The 14,760-nt window shown below is 42.5% G+C and overlaps 2 protein-coding genes across 2 annotated transcripts in view; one reads left to right on the top strand and one right to left on the bottom strand.

The window, feature by feature from the left end:
• TSPAN5 (tetraspanin 5) overlaps positions 1-14,760 on the bottom strand; it is a 175,087-nt gene that overhangs the window by 134,173 nt on the left and 26,154 nt on the right. The window lies entirely within an intron of this gene.
• On the top strand, positions 10,780-11,170 carry LOC122237986 (60S ribosomal protein L36a). Its single transcript, XM_042984147.1, has one exon. The coding sequence runs from the start codon at positions 10,809-10,811 to the stop codon at positions 11,127-11,129; it is 321 nt and encodes a 106-aa protein (XP_042840081.1). The 5' UTR covers positions 10,780-10,808; the 3' UTR covers positions 11,130-11,170.

Here is a 14,760-nt window from a genome sequence, read left to right as displayed (position 1 = left end):
ACTCTTTGAAAGCCATTCCAATATTACTAAATTTAAATTCCAAGTAAACCCCAAGCAGTTACATTTGCATAATAATAGTCATAATAGCTAACATTGATTGAGCATTCACTATGTGCCAGACTGTATAAGGATCCTCATACATAGGATCTCACTAAGTTCTTCTAACAGCTCTATTATGATCTCCCCCTTAAGTGAAGGGGGCATATGGAAGGTAACTAACTTGCCTAAGATCATAGCAATAAGAAGTGGCAGGGTTAATGTTCAAAACGTAGGTCCACAGGACTCCAAAGCCAGTGTCTTTAACATTACCCCACACTGTGCTGGGGTCTTTGGTGTGTAGAAGCAAAAACTAAAACTGCATTTTAATTTACTGAACCGCATCCCTCTGCATTTTAAGAGGTTCTGTGTAAATGACTGCCCTGAAAATTTGCCGGCAAGGAAGGGAAACTGGCACTCGGCTGCCAAGCCTGTAGCACAAATGTCAAGCGGTATGCAGGAGCCGGAGGAGCAAGCGAACCGTGTACCTGGCAAGGTTACGTGTGTGTGTGTCTCAGACTTGAAATTTTTCAAAGAAGTGAGGAGCCGAGGAGATGGGAAGGAGAATCTCATTCTCAATTCTGCAGAGCGTGTTAAATAAATATGATCAGCCCCACACAGCTCTGATAAAGTCAGTCTGTTAAAAATAAGCTATAGCCCTTACTACCTTCCTTTCCTCACCCAACAGGCACAGCAATCCATGAGCAGCAATCCATGAGCACACACACATACCTTATTAGTACTAGCCTATTTAAACTCTAAATTTTTAATTCTGTTTATTCTCTTGTGGGGAATTCATTCAGCAAACATTTGGCTTCACTTATACTTGTGTTGCTATGTTTTATTGCTGGGATCCAGAGGATGTGTTCTTGGGTAGTGATCTCAGGGGTCTCCTGCAGTATCAATAGTCACCAGGCAGCCAGATTTATGGCTGGACAATGGAGATCAGGAGGATTAAAAATACAGGCACGGGCCCCTGGGCGTATTTACTAGTGGTCACGCTTGGATTCGTTGCACAAGCTCGTGAGGTTTGGGATAGAACGGAATACCTTCCCTTGCTGTGCCTTTTCGAATTCTTCAGTCAACTTCCATTTCATAGTCTTACCAAGCACCCGTTATGTGCCAGCCACTGTGTTAGATGCTGGGAATGCTATGGTGAGCAAAGTAAGTTTATCACCTAGTTGGAAAGACAAATTAATCCAATGATGACACAAAGGAGTGATTTACAGGGGAACACTCTGAGTGAACACAGATGGAGAAGTACTGTGGCAGTTTTTAACCACAGTCGCAAATTCTGATATTCCTCCATTGAGAGGGGAGGTCTAGATCTCCCCTTGTGAATCTGGGGGGGGTTGCCTGGACAGCTTCCACCACTAGAGAGTGGGGTGGAAATGATGCTATGGATTGCCAAAGCTAGGTCCTAAGAGGTCGTGCAGCTTCTTGCTTTTTTTTTTTTTTTTTTTGCGCTGGAATACCCACTCATGGAGCCCTGAACCATCCTGTAACAAGTCTAACTATCTTGAGGCTGTCCCGCTGTGATGAAGTCTAAGCCACATCAAGGAACCATAGATAAGAGTGCTGGTCAGACCAGTCTTTGGGTCATCCCAGGCCTGGCACCAGACACAGGCTCCCAGAAGAGTCCAGCCCCAAGCTGTTGAGCTCTAACCTGTCTGCCAACCTCAGACATCACAGAGGAGATAGACCACTCATCTACAGTGTATCTGAATTCCTGACATACCTGGAGTCCTGACAGACTCCAAGAGCAGAACAGAACAGTGGTTGTTTAACACCAGAAGTTTCCAAGTGCTTGGTTGCACAGCGGTAGATAACCAAATGAAGGGTAGCATATGTAATAGAAGAGGCTGCCTTATCCTGGAAGCCCTACGTGAAAATATCCCTGGAGCTGCAGTTGGAAAGGTGGAAAGGCTTCAACAAATGGAAGGAAGGGGATGGCAAAAACAGGAATAAAAGCAGCTCGTAAGCACAGGTCCTGCAGTTAAAGGGAGAAAGCCAGCAGGCCAGAACACGGACTAAGAGAAAATGAAAGGGCTGAGGGGATAGGCAGGGGCCAGCCTAGGTTCAGGGCTTTGGTCTCTTACTTGACAGCAATCAGAAGTTCCCTAACAGTTGTTTTTTGGTTTGGGGTTTTCTCTAATTGAGGTAAGATTCACATAACGTAGTTCCTGTTATGGGTTGAATTAGGTGTCTGAAAAATGCATATGAAGTCAAAACCAGTACCTCAAAACGTGACCTTATTTGGAAATAGGGTTGTAACAGATGTAATTAGTTATGATAATTAAGCTGGGCCCTAACCCAATAGGGCTGCATCCTTATGAAATGGGGAAATATGGACACGGACATGCACATAGCAAGAATGTCACGTGAAGACAAAGGCAGGGCTGGAGTGAAGGGTCTATGAGCCAAGGAACATCCAAGATTGCCAGCAAGCCATCGGAAGCTACAAGAGAATCCTCGAACAGATTCTCCCTCCACACCCTCAGAGGGAGCCAACTTTGCCAACACCTTGATCTCAGACCGGTAGCCTCCAGAGCCATGAGACAAGACATTTCTCCATTTTACAGCACTGAGTCTGTGGTACTTTGTTACAGCAGCCCTAAAGAACTAATACAGGCATCATTTTCACCTGTGCAATTCAGTGATTTTTAGCATCTTCAAAATATAGTGCAATAATCACCACTATCTAAGTCTAAAACATTTTCATATCCCCAAAGGCAATCCTGTTTGCTTCTTCCCCAGCCCTGCCAACTATTAGTCTGCTGTTTTTATGAATTTGCCTTTTCTGGACATCATATAAATGGACTCACACAATATGTGGCCTTTTGGGTCTTACTTCTTTTACTTTACATAATGTTTTCAAGGTTCATCCATGTGATGTATCAGCACTTCATTCCTCTATATAACAGCCAAATAACAGTCCAGTGTATGTATAGATCATCTTATTTACCCATTCATCAGTTGATGGACATTTGTTTTGACTTTTTGGCTATTATGAACAACACTGCTATTGAACATTCCTGGACACCTTTTATATGGACATCTGTTTGCTATTCTCTTGGGCAAATACCTAGGAGTGGAATTGCTGGGTCATACGGTAACTCTGTTTAACTTTTTGAAGAGCTGCCAAAGTGTTTTCCACCGGGGCTGTACTATTTCCACTCCCATCAGCAATGTCTGAGGGCTCCCTGGGAAGTTGTAAGCAGATGGGGTAAACCTCAAGATTGTGCTTTGAAAATAAGAAGAACCAGTTTTTGTGAAAGAACATGAATTAGTTCTGGACTGATGGGTGTGACCTGCCCTTTAAAACATTCAAGTGGAAACGTCAGGTGAGAAAGGCTTGGAAAAGAAGCCAGTCGGCTCTGGAGTTAAAACTGGAGACTCCACAGCCATAGCTACGGAGTGAGGGCACCTGGGTGGCTCAGTCAGTTAAGCATCTGACTCAATGTTGGCTGAGGTCATGATCTCACACTTCATGGGATGGAGCCCTGTGTCAGGTTCTGCACTGACAGTACAGAGTCTGCTTGGGATTCCCCCTTTTCCTCTCTCTCTCTCTCTCTCTGCCCACCCCCCCCCCCCGCCCCTGCTGGCTCCATTGCTTTTGTGCTCATGTTCTTCTCACTCAAATAAACTTACAAATAAACTAACATAGGGGTGCCTGGGCAGCCCAGTGGGTTAAGCATCCAACTTTGGCTAAGGTCATGATCTCCCAGTTTGCGAGTTGAAGCCCCACGTCAGGCTCTTATGCAGATAGCTCAGAGCCTGGAGCCTGTTTGGGATCCTATGTCTCCCTCTCTTTCTCTGCCTCTCCCCCTACTCATGCTTGCTCTGTCTCCTTCAAAAATAAATATTTTAACAAATTTTTTTGATAAATTAAAATAAAATGCTTAAGAGAAAATACAGAGTGTAGAACATGAGAAGCTTGGCCAGAACCTTTCAGGAGCTCCAAAAAATGAATAGTGGGGTAGAGGAAAAGGAATCTGCACAAAGGAGCATCTTATAAGTAGAATGTAACAACATAATCAAACTGGTGGAATAAGAAAGAGGAAGGTGACAGAGCAGGACAAGAGATTCACCAATAAGAACAAATCTGAAAAGGGTCTCACTTCTAACACTTTAACAAAGAAGATAAGCATCATTTTACTTCTTTCTACACTTTTTTTTTTTTTTTTTTTTTGCAGGGTGGGGCAAGGAAGGAGTCATGGTGGTAGAGAGCAATACTTTTAGGTTCCTCGGTCTTCTATGTAAGAAGTTAAACTACTTGACCTTTTATCAGAACTGGTGAATAAATGCTTTTCAGTCTGAACATCCAGCCACCTAACTTAAAATAGACCTCATGAGGGAGCTGTGTGGAAAGAATCTGGTTATGTACTTAACAGGGTCCTATTGTCTCATCAAAGCGTCTGAAAGCCGGGGAAGACAGTTGGACACCGCTTCAAAGTAACACGAAGAAATCAACAGTGATTACAAGCGAGAGAATAATCATTCCTCTATACACCCTCACCGCCAAGTAGATACTTAATTACAGAGGCAAATCAAAAGAGGAGAATCCTAAGAATAAACCTATAATAATATGTTCTGTCCCATTTCAAAATTACGGTTTAGATTATTTCACTTCACAAAAGCCATACATAGTTCCAGAGATTATAAAACTCTTTACATATCAATCAAGAGTGTAACTAATCCTTTCAGGCCTACATAGCAAGGAATTGAATTTTAACTTTGTAATTATGGGAGCAAAAGTCTCAGGGTTAAATAAACATTGCCTTTAGCCGAGCAGAAGCCAGTCTGGTTCAGGCCAAGCCCCTCCTTGGATATAGAGTTATGCCCTTGGTTACCTACTCCTTGAGTGACCCACAATTTTCATACAAAAATCAGGAAATGTCAAATTGCATCACGCTGAATTACTTTATTTGAATATAACATACACACAATTGCATATTCACATCCTTTGAATGATATAATTTTGTCAATTGACAGAAGAGGTGTCCTCCACAAGTCTGGAAATAAGAGCTTTAAGGCAAGTCTATGTCAGGCAGAAATCCAATTGACAGTAAGACCCGAAAAAATATCTTCTTTTGCTTTTTATGAAAACTATGAAATTGGTTCCAGTTATATTACCACATTCAACCATATTGGAAAAAGTAATAAAATCATTGTGAGTATTAGCTACAGTCAGGCATACATGCTGGTGTTTGTGCCTGGTATTTAACTTATGCTATTTCAAAAGCATTATTATCCCTGTTTTATAGACAAAGGTCCTGAGGTACAGAAGCTCCAAATCTTACCCTCTGGTGAAATAGAACTGAAACACAAACTTTTTTTTTTTTCTTTAAACTGCGATCCTAGGACTGCCTCTACTATACGGTCTTCACAGACTTGTGGGAATTTTTAGAACGTTAGTGCTAAGTACAGATGGAACTGCTGCATAAACGATGAGAAAATAAAATCAAAAATGAAAGATGGTGATCTCCCAGCGGAAAAAAGACTCACTTAATATATATTTAACAAGTAACATTTTATTAGTAAGTTCTACAAGAAGTTACTTGATTTACTTTATTTTGTTGCTGGGGAGGCATAAAAATTTTAGATATGGGTAGTAATAAAACAGCAAATGTTCTCACGCACTATTTCCCACAGTACATAGGGAAAAGTTCTAAGCCCCTGATTCAAAGAATCAGTTGATCACGGTACTTGGAGAGACTATAAGATCAGTAACTAATGCTAATTAGTACTTAATGGGGTAGAGCCACAAACATTAACCTATTCATTAATGCTCACCACACATCTCTCAAGCAAGTAGGAGCATCCCTCTTTTATACGGGGAGTGCAGGGGGAAGCTAATGTTACAAGAGTGATGGCAACTGACTTCCAGGAAGTGCTGGTCATAAATACAAAAGGACAAACACTACACTTAAGATTTTAAACTTTATATAACCAGAGGCACAAATGAGCATATTTTTAGACACGACTAATAAATATACTCATCCTAAAACAACAATCATTGAAAATGCATAGCATTCCAGAAAACAAAATATGGTTTGAAAGCACTGAAATATAACAATAGCAATAAAAATAGGCAGGGGGAGGAGGAGGAAAAAGCCAGTAATTGCTAAGTCCTTACAGTATGCCAGACTCCGCTCTAAGTACCTTATGATCATTAATTCTCAACCCTCACAATGAGGTTGTGAAGTAGGTATTGTTATTTTTCTCCAATGTGGAAACTGAGTGACACTGATAGTTGAGAACAGGATGTGAAACTAGTCTGGCTCCAAAGTCCATGCTCTTGACCACAACATCACAGTTTAAAAAAAAAAAAAAAAAAAAAAAAAAAAAAAAAAAAAAAAGGCACAACTTGTTTTCATGTTCAAATGAACATTACCATGCAAGACTGAATTTTAATTCAATAAGAAGAAAAAAGCCACTTAACGCTTTGCACTTAACCCTGTTCCCAGGGCTCCTTCAGAGATACATCCCATGGACCTCTGGGACAATACAGCACCCAGCCAGACCTGGTCCACTCCAGTTCTAAAACACACATTTGTATCTAAAATACTCGTTCCTCTCTTTCATGGCTTCGTCCAACCTACTCCTTGAATCCAATTTCTCTTGAATACATTTAATAGCTTCTTTGCAAATGAATCCTATTAGTACTATTTATCCATTCCTTCCGAAACCATGTGTTTAGGGGGCTGGAAAATAGCATGTCAGTATTATGTTTATTTCACAAAATACACTGCTCTTTAAAAAAAATATTCTTGCCTAGAGCTTTATGCACTGAATCAGTTATAAAATTTACACTACAAGAATTTTTAGAAATTGAGTAATATGTTTAGAAGAAATAAAGCAAGAAGAGCAGAAACACTTCATACCTAAGTATCTCTAAAGGATTTTCCATACACCAATTATTCACTCATTCCAAAATCACTTGTTATTGTATTTATCAACCTGTGGTTCAAGGACCACCCACCTGAGAATCACCTGGAGGGTAGTTGTTAACAATACAGGTGAGACCTAATGAATTCTAGTTTCTATGTGTAAAAAAAAAAAAAAAAAAAAAAAAAAAAAAAAAAAGTCTGCATCACCAACAACCCACACAAATGGGTTGTCCTCAAGTATGAGAGCCACTAAGTCCCTTCAGTGTGCCTTCAGGACAAACAACTATGCAAAGGGCTCATCACATTCCCTTAATCGCTCTCCCTGCTTCTACCCTTCTTCCTATCCCCACATATTTGCTATTCCCTATGTAACAGAGAGTTCTTTTCTCAAGCATAAGCCAGATCATGTCACTTCTCCGCTCAAAACTCTCCAAAGGCTTCTCATGGACACTCCATGGCCAGAAGCCCTGACTGATCTCCCATTTCACCTTTCCTACCACTCTCCCCTCAGCTCCAGCCACCATGCTGCCTCCTTCACATACCCAGCCCATCCAAGGCAAAGCCTTTGTACCCTCTAGGCTCCCTCCGCCTGGACCACTCCCCTACAGATACCTGCATGGCCTTTACCTCACTTCCTTTGGAGCCTTGCTCCAGAATCACCCTCACGGGAAGCCTCTCCTGGCCACCCTACCAAGAACCATCACACCCACCCCACTCTCTCCCGCCTGATTTTGTCCTCTTTAGCACCTATCACTATCTGACATACTTGCTAGTTTATTTATCTTGTTAGTGGTCTGTTACCCTCACTAAAATGCAAGCTTACACGTTCTCACTAAAATGTAAATAAGCTTCATAGAAGCAGGGTTTGTTTTTAAGTCTGTTTCATTCTTAAATGCATCCTACTTGGCCCATAGAAATCAAACAGTAATTACTGACTGAATATCAAAAATGCTCAAATAAACGTATTAATGGAGCATTGTAGAAACCTAAACGAGACAGCCACCAAGTCCTCTAGGGTACAGCCTACCTCTCTGCAGAGAAGGTAACACAAGCTGGGGTTTGCAGGAGGAATACAGAATACCCTCTAAGAAAAGGAAGGATGTTCTACAGAACTGGCCGGCAATTTTCAAAAATGTCATCATCATGAAAGACAAGAATGAGGAACTCTTTCAGATCGAAGGAGGCTAGAAAGGTGTGAAAGACATATTTGGAATAACTGGAGAAACTCGAATGGAGTCCTTCAGTGAAGGATATATTTTATACACACACACACACACACACACACACACACACACACACACACACACACACAGAGTTCCTTTTCAGTCTTCTTAACCACTTTCCTAGAAATCTGAAATTGTTTCAAAAGAAGAAAAAAGGGGGCCCAGAAAAAACAAAAGCAACAGAGTTCCATGAGTAAATGTAATGTGTTAAATAATCTGTAAATGAAAACCCAATGATAAAATAGGGAAGAAAGGACTATTTCTTCCAAATGTCTCCATCCCCCTTGTCCCCCCATTCCTCCAAGAAAAACTTTGAGCCTATATCATCTTGGCTTAGAGTCAGCCCAAATATGGTAATTTTTCTTTAAGCGTCACACAAATAAACCCCTGGATTACAGTGGAAACACAGCATGCAGCAGGACATTTGTCTGTGTAAACTCTGTAGCAAATGACATCTCTTTTCTCCCTACAGAGTAGAAGCTTGATCCCCATGAATTGCTGTAACTCAAAGCATACTTTTTACATAAAAATAATGATAGCGTTGGAAATAGAAAAAGTAAATCTTTGGACTGGATTGCTGTTGTGAGCCAGAGAAGGACTGAATATAAAACAAGGGGGGAGGGAGAGGAATAAAACAGTAACAGCACTAGGTTATAAAGAACCAGACTGACATAGATTTTTTTTTTGAAACTGGAAGATACAGGCAACATGCCTCGAATTTAGATACCAGTATTAAGGGCCACTCTTCCGAGCACCTACAGCTCCCCTGACAGGTCACATCCCATTACAACAAACACCACAGCAGAAGAATCTGAGTAACTCAAAGCATGCCTAGCTCATGACCTCCTTAACTCAGGCAGTACACCATATCTAACCCCATTCTCCATTGAAACACAGAAGTACAAACATACAAAATAAATACAGTGAGTGATTACTCGCTGTACAAAGGACTCATCAGAAGTCTCTTAACCTTCCATTAAAAGGTACAAGGCTATTTTTAAAATATAGAAAAGAAAATTAGCTTTCCTAAGACTTTTCAGGGATACATGTATGTACTGCACAACCAAACAGGCACGTGAGAGCAGAAATTTCATGCCACAGGAGGGGAGTCTAGGGCTGGACGCTGAGCTCCCTCCAAGTCCCCTATTCTCCTTTGTACGTGGGGCCCACCACGCTCTCTGGTACCGGTTTAACTTGAATTTTCTTCCAGAGTCCTGAAGTTGGGAAAGTTTTCACTTAAACAATGTGTTTTTCCAACTGAAAATTGGTGACATCTGTCAACACAGGCCGTGTATTCTCTGGTCAGCCATCAATGGAGGAAAGCAACTGCCAGGACTGGCAGGAGCTCGGCTGATCCTTTACCTCACTCCCGATCGCTCCCTACCGAACCCCACTCCTGACACTCAATAATTGGTTGTTGTTGTTTTTTTTTTAAGTTTGTTTATTTATTTTGAGAGAGACAGCACAAGTAGGGTAGGGGCAGAGAGACAGGGAGAGAGAATCCCAAGTAGGCTTCACTCTGTCAGTGCAGAGCCCCACGCAGGGCTCAAACTCATGAACCGTGAGATCATGACCCGAGCCAAGATCAAGAGTTGGGCGTTCAACTGACTGAGCTACCCAGATGCCCCTTGATGGCTTGTTTTCTGCCTGGTCCCTCAAAGCACAGGAATCTGCAGCCCCAGCTTTGAAAAAACAGCAACAACAACAGAATAGCCAACTTGCTAGGATACCAAAACCAAGCTACAGAGTACACACTCTGCTCTAATAAGACTTCAGAGAAAAAGCATATTATGTATAAATTACACTCACATTTTTCCAAAGGCATTCTCACCAGCATCATCGGCAAAGAGGCAAAGTTTATCATTTTTAACTGAAACCACTTTGCTTGGGAAACAGGAATGCTTTGAAAGTCTCTTAGCTTATCAAAACATGAAGTTATTTGTTTTAGAAGCCTCTACAAGAGTTCAAATGTAATCATCATATATAGATTTTTTTTCCACAATTGAAAAACCAGAAAAAGCTAACGATCCTAAGCATGCACAATCTGTGATGGAAACAAGAAACATAATTGCCCTAAACTGTCAAAAGAGTAACTTCTTTCTGAATCTCCTAATCTTCCAGTTACACACTATATGTAATCAGAATATCTTCAGTCCCACAGGGATTATTTATGGGCACATGACCATACTCATGGACAGGTCACATGCTTCTCCATGCCTCAATGTCCTCAGCAGCAAAGGGTGAAGAGGAACAGCACAGACATCACACAGGGGCACTGGGAGGATTAAATAAGTTAATATATGCATGCGGCACTTAAAACAGTGCCTACCATGTGTTTCCTTTTAATTCTTACACAGCAATCACTACTGCTGAGTCTTGAATTGCTTGATACACTGACCTAAACCACAGATAAGTTAGGTTTTCCTGTCAGAAACGTCCTCCTCTCTACCCTGGTTTACAGGGTGAAACACTGTCTGTCTGAACAGTTCTCCACTCAAAGCACATTCCATTACTATCAATTTAAATTGCTGCCAAATCTCAAAAGTCGTTAATAAATGCGGTGATTTCTTAAACGGTTTATGGTCAACCACTCTAAGAAGTACTTAATGGAAAAGAATTATCTCTCCTTTTCCGTGCCGATAGCCTTCTCGCAGCCATGGTGAACGTTCCTAAAACCCGCCGGACTTTCTGCAAGAAGTGTGGCAAGCACCAACCCCACAAAGTAACACAGTACAAGAAAGGCAAAGATTCTCTTTATGCCCAGGGAAAGCGGCGTTATGACAGGAAGCAGAGTGGCTATGGTGGGCAAACTAAGCCGATTTTCCGGAAAAAGGCTAAAACCACAAAGAAGATTGTTCTGAGGCTTGAATGTGTTGAGCCCAACTGCAGATCTAAGAGAATGCTGGCTATTAAGAGATGCAAGCATTTTGAACTGGGAGGAGATAAGAAGAGAAAGGGCCAAGTGATCCAGTTCTAAGCTTCATATTTTGTTATGAAGACAATAAAATCTTGAAGTTATGTTCAAAAAAAAAAAAAAAAAGAAAGAAAAGAATTATCTCTAAGCCAGTATCCAAGAGATAGAGATTTATCAAAACAATTATAGAGTTTAAAGAAAAAAATCCCCAGCACAGTAAAAATGCAGCATTCAGAAAAATTCAGTGTAGGAAAAGAGGAGTATCCCCAAAGGTGGAGCCTGCTAATGAATGAATGAATGAATAAATAAATGAATGAATGGACATCAAATTGGTGATATGCTGCTGACCAGACACATGCTTTCCTAAAAACAAAACCACCAAAGCAACAAAACAAAAAAACACCACTCTGTTCATACCGGAGTCATTGCTGAACTGTCTTGTCAGACTTACAGAGCCAGGTAATAAGAACATATAAAAAATCCTCAACCAGCCTTCCCTTAGTGCTTGCTGTATGCACCTGCTGCAATTGTGCTTGATGTGGATGGGGTGGTCCCTGGCCTCACGGAGTTTAAAATCCAGTTGGGGAACAAAACTAACAGAGATAAACTAAGTGGTAACGTCTGAGAATCGACTATACGAGTTCAAAGAGTGCTACAGCCAAGGTAGGCTGCAAGCGCCCTCAAAGTGATTGGGAACAGGACAAAGACAAAGGAAGAGGACCCCAGAGAACCAGCACTACAGCTATCACAGTGCACAGGGGTATACACAGCAAAATGCAGAATGTAGGCTCAGCTCTGCATCCTAGCAAGTTTGATGAGGGTTTTTTTCTGTTGTTGGGAGGGGAAAAATATATATACAGCACTGGGCACCTGGGTGGCTCAGTTCGTTGAGCATCTGACTTTGGCTCAGGTCATGATCTCAGGGTTTATGAATGTGAACCCCGTGTTGGGCTCTGTGCTGACAGCTCAGAGCCTGGAGCCTGCTTCAGATTCTGTGTCTCCTTCTCTCTCTGCCCATCCCCCACTCACTCTCGGTCTCTCTCTCTCTCTCAAAAATAAACAAACATCATAAAAACACACACGCGCGTGCACAGACACACACAGCAAGTGTTGTGCTCAGACAATCCCTAAACTTCCTTCAAAATGCACAGCAATACCACCTCCTCTGAAAGCCTCCCTGACCACTCCAGACTCGGGCATACATACCACTTCCCTTCTGTGTATTTATTTATACGTCTTTTCTCCACTGGAGTGAGAGCGCCTAAAATCCAAGAATTATCTGAAACCATCCTGTACTGTAGTTATAGGCGTGCATGCTCAGTCAACATCCCTGGATCAAATGAGTACGAGGGAGGATCTCATAGCCAGGAGAAGAACTCTATAAACACAGTCCAGGAACTAAGGCCATGCGCCATCTGGAAAAGGCACAGCCCAGCTTCCCTCTACACTGGCGCTACTTGGCAGGAGGGAAGGCCTCTGTTCTCAAGGAACGTGGAGTCCACTTAGATCACAGAAAGTATCCTGAGAAAGCGTGTTAAGTGCTCTATTACGGCAGTCATTTATTACTGGGAATTTGAAGACGTCCTCCTCTTAAAAGGAGGTGCAGTGGTTTTTTAAAGGCCCTGTAGGGCTAAGGTCTTCAGATGACAGATCACTGGCACCCGGTACACATCACAAATAAGAGTTCACTGGGTCATACCAAGGAAGAGAATTAACTTACTCATAAACCTCAAACACTCCCTCTTTTGCTCACTGGCTAAGAAACTGCCATCTGGAAGGCTTAGCAGACGAAAGGCATTATCACGGTTCTCCTGGAATATTTCTGGTAGGCAGGGAACACAAGATGCCAGAACTTTAAAAAAAAAAAAAAAAAAAAAAAAAAAAATCACATAATTGTGATTACCTCATTTCACCTTTCTTTTTAGCCAATCTAAAATTCAGCCTATGGTAGATATTTAACTATTAGCAAAATCTCACAAATGCTTTGCTGAATCACTGGACTAGCAAAATGTCCATGAGGCATGCCCAGCTCCCACATTCTACTGCTCTGGCCTAAACCGACTGGGCAAGCAAAGCAAGTGCCCTTTGCACACAACCTTCGAACCAAAAGATGGCAGGACCGCAAGGAAGGCGATGCTAAATTTCACAGAGCCCATCACCAGACTCTCCTTAGGTCCACCGGGATATCCCAGAGGCATGTGGCTTTAGTGCACTGTCCCTCCCTGACGCCAGATGCGAGTGCCCAGGCCTAGGAGTTGAACACACCTGCACCCTCTCTCTGGTCTATGCTTTTGTGTGGTCTTTGTTTTCTGGCATCCTTTGAGACTGCCTGGGCCTCTATGAGGCTCCCCGGGCTTCCAACCCTGCAGGGCCAACACAAAGGAAGTCACCGCTTCAAGGCTCAGCAACTGAGGCACAGAAGCCAGGCCGGAGAGAGACGGGCGTTTGTGGGTGTGGTTTTGAGACCGCAGGCTATGCGCACAGATAAAAAATATCTTCACACTGGAGTCGCAAAAAGCCCTTTTCCCCTGAAAGGGCCACCAATTTCAAAGTGTCTTGCAAAGCATGTTCTCGTCCATTCTTCAGAGCCTTCCCTGAGGCTGGCGCTTGTAGGTACCAAGTCAGAGAAGAGGAAACTGAGTCTCTGGGGGCCTGGGCCATAACAGGCCTTAGAAAAGCAGGGCCTCGTGCTGCCTTTTAGATTTTAGATTTTTTTTAAATGTTTATTTTTGAGAGAATGCGCTTATGTGAGTGGGGGAGGGGCAGAGAGAGAGAGGGAGATGGAAAATTCCAAGCAGGCTGCATGCCACCAGCGCAAAGCCCAACGTGGGGCTCGAACCCATGAATTGTGAGATCACGACCTGAACCAAAGTCGGATGCTCAACTGACCGAGCCCCCCCAGAGACCCCCCCCTTTTTTTAAACTCAACAAGATCACTTGGCACTACCTGCATGACTTCTTTACGTCTACAGATGGGCAGCGAAACTGAAGCGTAGATTATTCCTGTGCTTCCCACCAGGTCCCCCACAAACCCATTGCCACCTGGAGACCAGCTTGTGCTAGAATGAGGACAGCAAGTGCCGTGTTTGGTGGCCCAACAAGTGCAAAAAGCCTCAACCCCTTCCAATTAAGCTGTCAGCCCCTGATTGGAAGAAATACCTACCCTGTGTTTATTTTCTGTTTCTGTAACAGCCTTGATGCCTCTCACGATGATGTTCTAAAATCCTAAGTGCACAGTGGGATGTTCTTACCTCTTCAAAATATTGGGGGTTGGGGGGGAGGTGAAGGTCCATATATACATGCTGCCAGAGTTTCAAGAATATAAATTATCTTCAGCCAGATGAGAATTTATCAACAACCACCTCCCACCCTGCACTAGGAGCCTGAAAATTGAAGCATACCTGAGTCATTCACCATCCTTTGGTTTTAAATAGGATCACTATATATGCTATTATCCAAAATGAGTCATTTTCAAAGTGAAAGGGGACACTATTAGTCAGGACACCAGGACTACAGGTGTAAATCCAAACTGCTGTGGAAAACCAAGTCCTATGGAGCACATTAAACACCCTACCCCAGGGCATCAGGCTACCATCAATGTCACGTTCAGCGTATAGCCCCTGCCTTCTGGAAGCTGACTAGTGCAGAATACAATCAAATAATCACCCAAACAAGCAATAACTGTCTAACCCAA

This window comes from Panthera tigris, chromosome B1 (assembly GCF_018350195.1).
Source record: "Panthera tigris isolate Pti1 chromosome B1, P.tigris_Pti1_mat1.1, whole genome shotgun sequence".
NCBI classification, from domain to species: Eukaryota; Metazoa; Chordata; class Mammalia; order Carnivora; family Felidae; genus Panthera; species Panthera tigris.
This window is presented reverse-complemented; position numbering and strand designations above follow the sequence as displayed.

Coding starts and splice junctions, on each gene's coding strand:
- LOC122237986 (XM_042984147.1), top strand. CDS start 10,809: ATGGTGAACGTTCCTAAAACCCGCCGGACTTTCTGCAAGAAGTGTGGC.